The sequence below is a fragment of the Cnephaeus nilssonii genome (genome assembly GCF_951640355.1).
Source record: "Cnephaeus nilssonii genome assembly, chromosome: 9".
Taxonomy (NCBI): Eukaryota; Metazoa; Chordata; class Mammalia; order Chiroptera; family Vespertilionidae; genus Cnephaeus; species Cnephaeus nilssonii.
Window position 1 is genome coordinate 82,834,496 of NC_137080.1, and position 12,235 is coordinate 82,846,730.

General features: G+C 47.9%; 1 protein-coding gene across 9 annotated transcripts in view; it reads right to left on the reverse strand.

Moving 5' to 3' along the window:
- The window catches only part of RUNX2 (RUNX family transcription factor 2), a gene marked incomplete at its 5' end in the record, with an annotated part of 330,125 nt that overhangs the window by 230,706 nt on the left and 87,184 nt on the right, over positions 1–12,235 (reverse strand). For 7 of the 9 annotated variants that reach the window (XR_013813975.1, XM_079780442.1, XM_079780439.1 and 4 more), the window contains one exon: positions 1,650–2,005. Coding sequence is in view for 8 of the 9 variants with exons in the window: in XM_079780442.1 (XP_079636568.1) it covers positions 1,650–2,005 (356 nt within the window). Of the gene's footprint in view, positions 1–1,649; positions 2,022–12,235 lie in introns of those variants that run through there. The other 2 variants (XM_079780444.1, XM_079780443.1) reach the window with 1 other exon arrangement.

The following is a 12,235-nucleotide window of genomic DNA, read 5'->3' on the forward strand; positions in this document are numbered from 1 at the left end:
ATTTCTGTTCTGATAGAAGACCTAGGGAGATAACCAGCTCTAATTGACCTGGACTCCTCTCTTTCCACCCCACCCACACATGGAATCTGAACTGATGCCTGGGGGGACGGGGGAGGATGGGGGCAATCAACAACTGGGAACTGCCAGTGGCCTTGGGAGTTTGGCCCCAGGGTCCACAGTGAAGAACCTGGCACGATTCCTCCTTTTTTCCCCTTACCCCATCACCCAGCTACCCTGCTCTCCTTAGATCCCAGAGCCCAAGGGTCCAGGCTAGATGGGGCCAGAAGCGGCTTTCGGCGGCTCTTCCCCGCGTATGGCTCCACCCGCCCCCTCCATCCCGGCGTCTAGTCCCGCGACTGCCCAGGAACCCGCTTCCCTTCAACCCAGCTCCGCCCTAGGGGCTCCGCGTCTCCCCCAGGCGAGGGCTGCCTTAGCAATTGGGGTCGCTTTATTGACACCCATCAGGCTACTGTTCTGGACCCTACACCCTCACCCCGCCGAGCCGATGCCGGCGACACCCGCTTCGGACACCCGCCCTCAAACTAACGGCCCGGCGGCGGAGGAGGCCGCGGAGAGCGCTCCCAAACCCCGGGATCGCTCCCTCTGCACCCCGGCCACCCGCCCGAGCCTCCCACGACCTTACAGAGGCGGGAGGGAGCTCCGGGATCCAAGTCCTTTAGAAGTAATAAGACAAATCCGCAAAATTTCACCTCCGAGTTCAAGGCTGGTAAACGGGAGGCATCTCCCAGGTTTCCCTGGTCCCCGCCAGGCTGGGCGAGGCGGGAGCGAAGTCCCGGCGGGAAGAGGCGGCCCGAGCCCCCGCCCCCTCAGCTGGCCCGCGCCTCCCCGCACTCGAGGGTCCAGCGCCCGCGATTCCCGGGCTCCCCCGCCTCGGGGCGCGCTGCGACCCCGGCGGCCCCGCCTTCCTCCCGGGAAAGGGAACTGGCGCGAGTCTGCAAGCCGAGCAAATACCCGCGTCCCGTCTCCCACCTCACACGCTCCTGGAGTCCGAGGTTTTCCCGCGACCCTCGTGGGCACCGGTACTGCGGCCCACGCGCCGCAGCGGGCGCCCCGCCCTGGGCGCAAACTCCTGGAGTCGTCACCCCGGGAACACGCTTCCCGAGCCCGGGATGGGCCGGGGCCGCTGAGACTTAGCGGATCGGATCTGGGACTCCTAGACCGGCCGGACGCGAGGAATCCCGGGAGGGGCCGGCCGGGATGCCCTGGGAGGAAGACGCGGGGATCGGGGGGATGTGTCGGGGATCCTCACCCCTGGGAAATGGGGGCGGGGTGGCGACGCAAAGAGTGGGCACCTGGAGGCTCCTGGGGGAGGGGAGGCGGCTCAGAGGAGTGGGTTAGAACTTTGCCCAGGAGGCTTGAGGGGTCGGTGAACAGATAGAGGGGACAAGGACTGAGGTGGTGGCTGCGGGCACAGGTGGGAGAGAGAAGGATCTGTGCGGGGTCATTGCGCCCAAGCCCGCTGGGAGATCCGGAGGAAAAGGGCCACCCGGGGTCCCTCGGGTCTGAGCCTCTAAGGTAGGCGAGGCATTAGACCCTATCCGGGCCCGGGGCCCCAGGGGTCCAGGAGACGCCGGCGGGCAGGTCCCGCGGCGCCCGGCCGGGGGCGGGGAGCAGCCGCAGCTTCTTACCTTGAAGGCCACGGGCAGGGTCTTGTTGCAACGCCAATGCGAGGGCAGCACGGAGCACAGGAAGTTGGGGCTGTCGGTGCGGACGAGCTCGGCCGGGAGGTCAGCTATGATCTCCACCATGGTGCGGTTGTCGTGCGGCGGCCGCAACCGGGGCACCGCCGCCGCCGCCGCCGCCGCCGCTGCCGCCGCCGCCGCCGCCGCCTCCTGCTGCTGCTGCTGCTGCTGTTGCTGCTGCTGCTGTTGCTGCTGCTGCTGCTGCTGTTGCTGCTGCGCAGCCACCACCGGGCTCACGTCGCTCATCTTGCCGGGCTGCAGGCTGCTGGAGGGGGGGCTGAAGCGCCGGCTGGTGCTCGGATCTACGGGAATACGCATCACAACAGCCACAAGTTAGCGAAGTGGCCGGGGGAGGGGGAGGAGGGTGGAAATGAGGGGCGAGGAGGAGGAAATTGGGGGGGGTGGAGGCGAGACGGGGGAATGAGGATGGAGGTGATGGGGCTCAGGAGGTGAGAAATCAAGTTCGATGAAGCCGACTGCCAGGCGAAGTCTGACGGGGGGCCAGCGGTAGCGATGCGGTGCAATCAGGTTGGCGGGTGGGGAGACCCGGGAGGCGCAGATCTTTGCCAGAGCCTTTGGAACACCCGGGGTGGCAGCGGCGACCGGGTGCGGGAATGTGTTTGACCCGGGGAGGTGGGGGTGGGGGGGGCTTTAGTTTGCAGCTCGGAGTGGGGTCTCTTTGGGCACAGCGTCCTGGGTGCGCTGGCGCCCCCTCCCAGTTTGAGTCCAGCGGTGGAGCCGAGTGGTTTCAATCCAGCCCCGGGACCGGCATAGTCCAGCGCTGCCCGCCACTGCCGCGCCGCACCGCGCGCAGCTACCCAGCTGCAGGCGCCCGCGCCGCCGCCCGCGGGCTCCGGCTGCTGCCGCCGCCTCCTCCGCGCGGCCGCCGCTCCCCCCGCGCCGGCTGCGCGCTCAGATTCCTCCCGCGGCGGCGGCCGGCCAGGCTCCCCGGCTCCGCTCCTTCCTTCCCCTTCTCTTCTCTCCCTCTCACCGCCACCTCCTTGCGTCCACTCCCTCCTGCTACTTGCAAAGCTCCCCTGACCCTCGCGCTCCGAGGTGCCAGGAGGTAAGTCTCGGGCAGCGGAACTCGGGGCCACGGATCTGGAGCATTCGCATTCGAATCGCAGCCGCTGCCGCCGCCCGCCGGCCGCGAGAAGGAGCCCCCGGAACGCCGAGCGCAGCTTCCGAAGCCGAGAGGCGCCCGGGTCTTGAGGGATCTCGCCTGGTCGCGTCCTCTGGCTTCTCCCCGCCTCCCCCCCAGGGCAAGGAACCCCCTCTTGGTCCGGCGAGGTTGAAGCTGAGACGCCAGAGAGCTGCGGGCTGATCTGACTGTCGGTATTTTTCGTTGTAACTTCAGGAGAGGAGGAAGGAAAATTCTTGAGTGTCTGTGCTGACTTCTCAGCACTCGTCACCCTTCCCCCACCCCACCCCCACCTCTGCCTGAGTGGCTCCCGGTGGGGGGGGGGAGAAGATTTTGCAGGGTTTGGGTGTTTTTTTGTTTTAAGTGACACGAAAAAATGGGGGCGGGGGTGCACGCGTCAAAATAGTTTTAGAAACTCAAGTGGGTGGCTGGACAGTTTTTTTCTTCTATATTCAAACTTGTTCCTAGAGAACAAGGATGAGTGTTTTTTTTTAAAGACTGGAAAACTGTCATCCTGGTGATTAAAATAAGTTGCAAAAACCCTTGCTGGGGAGCAACTCCAGCAGTTTTCCATCAATTTCATCTTTTATTAAGTCGATTCTGCATCTAAAATTAATGTCTTAACTTTCTTTCCCACCATTCCCCGGCAAAAAAAAAAAAAAGTAAAAACACAAAATAAAATATTCAAAATGCTTCGATGGCTATTTATTTATGTATTTATTTCCCAATGTGGGTTTAAAAAGCGACTTTGGATCCCCCAAAAAGTTGTGGTCGAGAGGATGAGGGAGCACGGGGGGAAAGCGGCAGTTTTACCTAAAATGTGGTTTTTGGAGGCTGGGATTTCTAATGATTAGGTTTTTGTGGTTTATATAGACACGGCTCTGGCTGAGGCAATCATTACGCTGATGAGAGTCAGAGGCACGTGGGTGTCTCCGACCAGCCTCAAACTCTGAGCCTTCAAAACAAATAAAACAATGTGCGGCGCCCGCAAAAGCCTGGAAATCCGCTTGAGGCTTTTGCACCCCTAAGAAGGGGGCACCAGGCCGGTTGCCCTCCACGTTGCGTACTGCTACGTTCCTCGCTTGCTGTCAAACTCCTTTAAACCTCCCAAAGCTTTTTGAAAACGTGCTTGCAAAAAGAATCATCAGTTGTCAAAGTTTCAGAGATGCCTAATAGGGGAGCTGACACCGTAATAAGTGATTTTATAAATAAATGAGAAATTAGAATGCCTCCAACTCGGAGTATTAAGGAAGCAAGGTAGTTGATAAATATCCCCCCCCCCCGCCCCATCTTATTTAAAACAATTGACTACCCATTAATTGGTGTTTTTATTGCTCAGCATAAACGCCTCTCTCACCCGGGTAGCGACCGGCCACGACCCTCCCTCTGGGTTGTTAAAGCGCTGCGTCCCCTCGCTGAGCCTGCGCTGGGGTCTGCGCCTTTGGAGGGGCCTCGAGAGAATGGGGGGGGGCACGGAAGAGGGGACCTGGAGCCTGTCACAGATTCTAGAACCCATTACAAGCGCAAGATGGCCTTGGAGGGGCTGTCGTCGCGTGACTTAGACCCCAGGACTGGCCTCTATAAAGAGATGCGCCGCCCATACAGGGGCTTTCAGCCGCGGGAGCGGTGGAAAGGGGGAGGGTGGCTAGGCGTGCATCCTCACCGGGGTAAGGATGGGGGTTCAGGGGACACCACTCTGCCCTTCCTCTTTGATTTAATTTTACATCCCCTTTCTCCATTCACAACTCCACGCCTCCCTCGTCCGCATTTCCCATTCCCACTTTTTTCCCTCCACGCTCCCGCCTCTCCCCAAAATCCCAAAATACCCCCCACAGACGCGAGTCTCCTTGCCTCGTCCCTCCAGACACCTCGGCCTTCCCAGGGCCGCCAGCCACCCTCCTACACTTCGAGAGGCTTTCTGTGCCACCCACTAGGACAGCAGCCCGGGTCTACCGGCCTCCGGGCCGCAGGGCGTGAGACGAACTTGCGCAGCGAGGAGCGAAGCTGTCTCCAGCGCGTGCGATTTTTAATTATCTTTTCGGTCACAGGGGAGAGCTCTAACCCCGGGCACCGCGCCGCCTGCGCGCACCGGGGCAGCGCGCGCCCCAGCCCCGGCAGCCAACCTGCGAAGGGAAGCGGCTCACCCGCACAAAGAATCACAAAGACGAGGCTGCGGCCGTCACTCTCCCACCTTACACCCACTCACAAGCACTCACACACACCCGCTGGAACAGCCACACACTGGCACTCTTAAATACACACACAACTCATACACAGGGATGATTTTTTCTTTTCGCCTTTTCGCCTTTTAGCCGGGCCGCTTTATTTGGGGCACGTTATACCACCGTCTCACAAAGATTTCTGACTTGCTCTGTATTTGTTTAAAGATGTGGCGGCTGCAAAGGAGGGAATAAGTTACAGGAAGTGGATTATTTCTGTGGTCAAAGGGAGACAGAAATGCAGTAACTACCATAGTAGGTGATATGCCACCTTATCTGGGATTGTCCTTATCTCAGGAAGTCCACAGAACGGGGAACTCCCAGAAAATTTGAAGACGCTAAGTAATCATTAATATTTCAGTGATGGTCAACCAAACGAGGCTTTTTTGAATGAGATATTCTAGAGCTCTTTGGATTTCAATAAGCATTTGGGGGGCTTTACCTCTTGCTCAGTCGCTGTTTTGTCCTTTGTTTTACTTGGTGGACAGCAAGATATGCAGGCCTCAGTGGTTGAGTACTCTGACTAGGGATTTTTTAGGGCAATTTAATCAATGGTAACTTATTTATTTTAATTAATCATACCTGGTAATTCACCTTTAAAGCCTTCCTTGGGCATCCTCCCTCCACTTCACATTTCAGTGGAACTAATTCAAGCAGCTCTTGGAAGTTACTAGTCTTGGATCCCTTCAAATATCCTACAGTTATTTATAATGTGGAAATGAAATTTTCCACCAAATACCCTCACAGCATTTCAGGTATCTGGCCCAGCAGATTTTCAGTCTTCTTCCAAAATGTCCTCTTGCTGAACATTCACACTTTCAACTGGAACTGACTGGCCTGGAACTGATGATGTCTTGGCTCAGAGCATTGTACTTAAAGGAAGAAAATATTTTTACAGACCCCTCACCCAAACCTCTCCTGGTAATAGTAGGCACACAGGAAAACGTTGACATTTTACATCTGAGTATTTTGTGCTGTAGTTTGCATTATCTCACTCGGGTTTAGATTTTCTTCACCCCAAAGTATTTGGAACAAATCAACCACTAGATTCCTCTTCAGAAATATGTATCTTCTCTGTTGTATATTGTGACATAAAAAAAAAGAACATACATATTTTTCTGAAAATGTGGCTACTCTAGAAGATACAGCATACTTTTCCCCTTCATGTCTTTTAACTCTTATCACTGTTTAGTAACAACATTTGGTAAATGAGATGTGAAATGATCAAGCTATTTAGTCGAAGAACTGAATCCCTAAACTAGGAACAAAACCCATGCTTCTTTCATTCAGGTTTCATCTTCTAACCCCTACTCATTATTTTATATATACTTTTTCTTGATGAAAAGTGAAAATGTTGCCCTGGCTGGTGTAGCTAAGTGGTCTCATGCATTGAAAGGTCTCGGATTAGATTCCTGGTCAGGACACATATCCAGGTTATGGGTTCCATCCTGGTTGGAGCTCTTATGGGAGGCAACCGATAGATGTTTCTCTCTCATACATCGACACATCGATGTTTCTCTCTCTCTCTCCCTCTCCCTTCCTCTCTCTCTAGAATCAATGAAAAGAACATATCCTCAGTGAGGATATAAAAGAAAAGAAAAGTGAAAAAAGTCACTGTAAAATCTTAAAATTGTTTTCAATGGACCAGCCAAAGTTGGATAACCTTTTCAGATGTTCAGTAGAAAGCCATGGACATATTTATGATCCCTAAAGTTTTTAGGTGTGATATTGGAAAACGTTATAAACAGAACCATCTTTGGAGAGTTTTCCTTTGGACGGTGATTGAATTAAGGACACCTCGCCCTTGAAGAAGTAGTACTGCCAGCACACCAGGCGTTGTCATGCTGCATCCAGCTCACGGGCCAAACCTGGCCTAATGTCTATTTTTGTTTGGCACACTAGTTAAGAATGATTTTTTGTATTTTAAAATACTAGGGAAATATTAAAAGAAGAAGAATATGAGACTTGAAAATGATATAAAATTCAGATCTCAATGTCCATAAATAATATTTTATTGGAACATAGCTATATTTATGTGTTTATGTATTGTCTGTAGCTGCCTTCACCTAATACAGCATAATTGTATAGTTGTGACAAAGATTGTATGGCCTGTAAAGCCTAAAATAGTTGATATCTGTTTTTTTACAGAAAAAGTTAGCCAGGCCCTAAAGTGAAAGGATGGGGGTAGAATGGGACAGCAGAAAGGAGTAGCTATTAAGAGAAGATATGTATGAGGTCCAGATTAGTTCTCAAAAAATTAAAAATACATCATTTAACTTACTCTTTTCTATGTAAAACATTAATCACATAGACTAATATTTTTCACTTAATAATTTTGGATGTGCCAAAACAGACAGAAAAGAATGAGGAGTGCTTTTTCATGAGCTCCTTAAGAAGGCTGGGGTGGGTGTGAAGAGATTAATTAGCCAAAGAACTTATATGCATAACCTATGGACACAGACCATAGTGTGGTGAAGGCCCAGGGAGGGAGGGTGGTGGAAGTGCTAGAATGGAGAAAAAAGGGGGACATCTGTAATACCTTCAACAATAAAGATAAATTTTAAAAATAAATAAATAAAATGAGGGGGGGATAGTTGTCTTATAGGTCTCTGTATGTCAGCATTCCCATTGCCCTTCATAGTGAGAGCACATTAACTGCATAGATGAGAAAAGATGAAAAAACTTTCATGTAGTCTGAACATGAAAAAAACAGGTAAAGTTTTAATGGGTTTGCTCCATCTGTTTTACAGATTGATTACACAAGAAGCATAAACAAGCTTACCAAGAATTTTCTGGAATACAATATTTTCACAAGTCCTATATATACTTTTCAGTTAGCTTAATAAGCTAAGTGATCCCAAAGCCTTCTGACATGTTTTCCATTTTAATTTTTTATACAGTTAAATACTGTCTGATTTGTTTTAAGCTCGGTAAACTTTTCCCTTTGTCAATGGACCTATAATAATTTGCATGGCTGTAACAAGAGATGAAATGTTTGTATTGGAGGGCTTAGCATTGTAAACCTTGCCTTGTTGTTCTGGTTAGCATCCCCATGGGCCATTTCCAGGCATTTATAAGAGAGCTCGGCGTTGTCATAAAAAGGCTGACATTCGACATGTGATCTTTCAGAACCACGTTTATGGATCACCTGTCAGATTGGTCTTCAGGAATGGCACTGACTAAAATGACATATGTCGTGTTTGACTAAAAAACCAACTTACTAAATTACATCCTATGTACCTGAAGGACCTATGTAATTTCTTAAAAGGCTGTAATGTGGGGGGGGGGGGGTCAATGTGGAGAAAAAAAGGAAAAAAAGGGACATCTGTAATACTTTAAACAATAAAGATAAAATTTAAAAAGAAAAAAAAATAAAGCTAATGGAAAGGTTTTTTTAAAGGTTCTAATTTATTACCCACGGGTCAGAGAAATAAGACCAATTTTCCCAAGGCAGCCGTTGGGTATTTTGGTGTTGGCAATTGTCCTGTGGTGGTAGCAGTGACCTTTGAGAAGTAGTGGAATATGAAATGCAGAAGTTGATATATTCTGATGAAACATTTAAGACTATCCTAAAATTATAGGTTCCCTGCAGTAATCTAACCATCCTTTTTGGATGTGCTTTCATAAGGCATCAAGGAAGGTGCTATCTAATTGTAATCCCACTACTCAGAGTTCTAAAGCTTCACTAGACTTGGGGATGGTGGCCTGAACTATTCATCCCACCTTACACCCTGCCATCAGGGTGAGAAATGTAAATCATAATACTCTCAATTCACCTAACAAAGACAAAATCAGAATTTGCACAGTATGAGAAATTTGAATTACAAACTAGAAAAGAAGGAAAAATAGAAGAGAAAACAAATAAAATATCAAGAAGCCAGCTTGGTCCTATTAGTTCTAGGGGATGTAGTTCCAAGGAACCATCCTAAGTGTTTCCCTCCTTTGCATTTCATATTCAGAAACTCTTCCTCCAGGATACCCCTCCACCGCCCCCCCCCCCCCCCCCCCCCCGCCTCACACACACACACCCCGCCCCGTGCTTACCTGAACCAAGCTTCTAAGCTTTTCTCAGAGCAAGCACTTTCTTCTTCCCATCTAGCCATGATCAAGTTCTATAAGCAATGACTCTTTTCTCTTCTTTGACTTCAAATGAATTATCTTTTTGTTGGGCGGGATCTATTCCTTAATCACAATCCTGTAAGTCGTTATTTTTCTTCCAGATCATTTTCCTAGGTGTTCCAGTTTACCAACTAATTGCCTCTTGGATCCAGATTCATCTTATTTACCTGCTCTGAGAAAATGGATCTGGGCCCTTTAAGTATTTCTCTTTACCAGTTGGCATTGACATTTAGTCAGTAGGGGGCATTGGAGAAACATGGCAGAAGGAAGGGGGTTTGCTTCCTGGTTCCCCTCTATTCAGAAGCAACAGGCTTCTACAGCCCAGCACATGGAGCTTCTCCGGAGCCAGCTCTGCAGCAGGAGCCTCGCTAGTGCCAGGCCCTGCGGTGCACAGCTTCCCCCTGCACCCCCACCCCACCTTTGGCTATTTTGCAGCAGTGTGCCTCTGGTGAGAAACCTGCTTGGGAACAGCTTTCCCCAGCACCCTGCAGGGCAGATATCTAGCAAGTTCCACCAATGCAACTTCTGCCATGGAGAGCTGAGGTTCTGCTCTCCCAACAGGGTCTGTTTCTCAGCCCTCGGTTGCTCTATTTCAGCCCTGTCTGTAGTGGATGCTCTTAATCCTGGAGTCTTTAGAGTTCTCTTTACTTCTTCCTGACCAACTCTTTCCTACTCCAATGCCTTGATATGGTCAATAATTCTTTATATGAACTTTCCTTGTTCAAATTACTGTGTGGTCTTTTTCCTCATTGTTCCCAAACGGGTAATGCTATGGTTTCAAAGATCTGGCCGCTAAGATGTTCTTATTCACGTTGGTTTCCATGTTGGGCCACTTTATTTGGATCAATATAAGGTAAGCATTTCCAACACTACATCACACCTATTAAATGATTTATCTCTATGTGATAGATATAATAGCTATATACTGAGAAGACATATATTCTTAAGAGAAAAAGTTGTAGGCAGAGATTAGAGATAAAATTGGTCAATATCATCCCCAACCCCCGAGTCCTTTTGACATCGTCCAGGAAAACTCATCGTCAAAACTTCCATTAAAATAAATATAAATAAAACCATATGCAAGAATTCCAGAGCTGATCCATGCCTAGATCTGATAAAAAGCCAGGGTCAGGGAAGTGGATAGCTATCTTGCAGGATCAGAGAAGCAAAATGCTACTACCACTCAGGAAAGGAGGGAGAGCAGGATTAGATGATTTTGCCTTATTATACTTGAAGTCAGAGACTAGGCAATGCTATGGCTCTACAGTAAAATAAATCAGTAAAATATTGGGTTAAACAAAATAAATAGACTTAGCATTGCTAATTTTCTCTAAGCCTTTAATATGCCATATGCATCTTGAGTCTCCATAGAAAGAACCTAGAATACATTGTCTCCTAAATTTATTTAAGTATTGCTTATGACCAGATTTAAAGTCTTTGAAGTATTTTTAGAAAATACTGAGCTATCAACGTGGAAAAAAATTTGTTGGAACATTAAAGGGACCATCCTGTCTGGAAGGGAATATTTTAATGTAGTCAGGAAATAAAGTTGGCTAGACTACTTATAGCTGGGTCACAGAGGGCCCTGGTACGGTGATTACTGCTTTGGACACATTTACAAGATGTAGAATGTTCAGGCTGCTTCTGGAAGCCATGCTCTTGGACCTTGTCCCACTGTTCCAGCTCATTGCCCTCCTCGGTCTGAACAGGAGAGTCGAATGGAAGTTTCTCTGGGCAGAGCAGAGCCAGTAGAAAGGTGAGGCAAAAGAATTGTATAAGTGCAGGGTCACATCCTGTCTTTATTTAAAGTTTTGATACTTTGTTCACCAGGGATCTTTTGATATAAAATTAGATTTTTAAGAATATTGCATTGAAATGTTATCTTAAATAATGAGCTTCCTGGAACCCCTTTTAAATTTTGCACCCAAGGCTGGTACCTCAATTCATTTCATCCTACTCCTGGCTCAGCCCTAGTGCTGGGGATATACAGAATTTACAGAGTGATTCCTAACCTCCCTGCTTCGTTATTATTTTTACTTTTTAAAAATCTATTACTAAATGTAAACACAAGTTGAAATAAGTCCATATTATTCCACAAAAGAACATATAACTTTCGGTACCTAACTGAGGTTTCAATAGCAGATAAAACAGAAGAGTTTGGCCTTCAGTAATGTGTACGGGTAATTGTGTGTGTGTGTGTGTGTGTGTGTGTGTGTGTGTGTGTGTGTGTGTGTGGTGTGCACCTGGTTATCACTCTTTGGCAACAAAAATACAGATCATATGGTTCTTAGTACGTCACTTTTAAAAGGCAAAGATGTGCCTTCATTATTGTTTGATTCCATTTTAGATCTTCAATTTTATTTAAATAAAATATGTTGCAAGCACAATACATTTAAAGCTTGTTATTTTTCATTTCCACAAGTATATCTTTGGTGTTAAATTAATCAGATTCTTTAAATAAATTAATGGATTTTATTATCAAATCTTTTCAAGAGGTTTATAAGAGACAATCCCTACTGGTGCCTCTGTAAAGGTGAACTTACACCATAGTGGGAAAAACATAAGATATTGTAAAAAGAGAGGAAAAAGAAAAAAAGCTTTTACTTGGCCAGTGTTCTTTCCTCTGCCGATACAGTTCTTTTTCTGTTAATTCAGGTCTTAGCCAAAATAGAGTGCAAGTTCCTTGAGGTCAGTAATTGTTTTTATTTCCTTTTTTATCCTCAGCACTTAACATAATGCATAGGATACAAAAGTGCTTACAAATATTTGTTTAAATGAGTCGATGAATAAATAAACTTACTTAAAATTCTATTTTGACCTGAATTTTCTGTCCTTTAAAGTAAAACTTTTCATGTTATTACATTTTATGGCTCTGTCTGAAATTATCAAATATTGATGAGTATGTGGAGCCATGGAACTTTCTTGTATTTTATTGAAAATGTGGATTGGGGGAAAAGACTTGGGATAATAATTTGACATTATCTAGTAAAGTTGAAGTTGCATATGCTCTGTGACTTTGCGATTCCACACCTAAGTAACTATCTAATTATGAA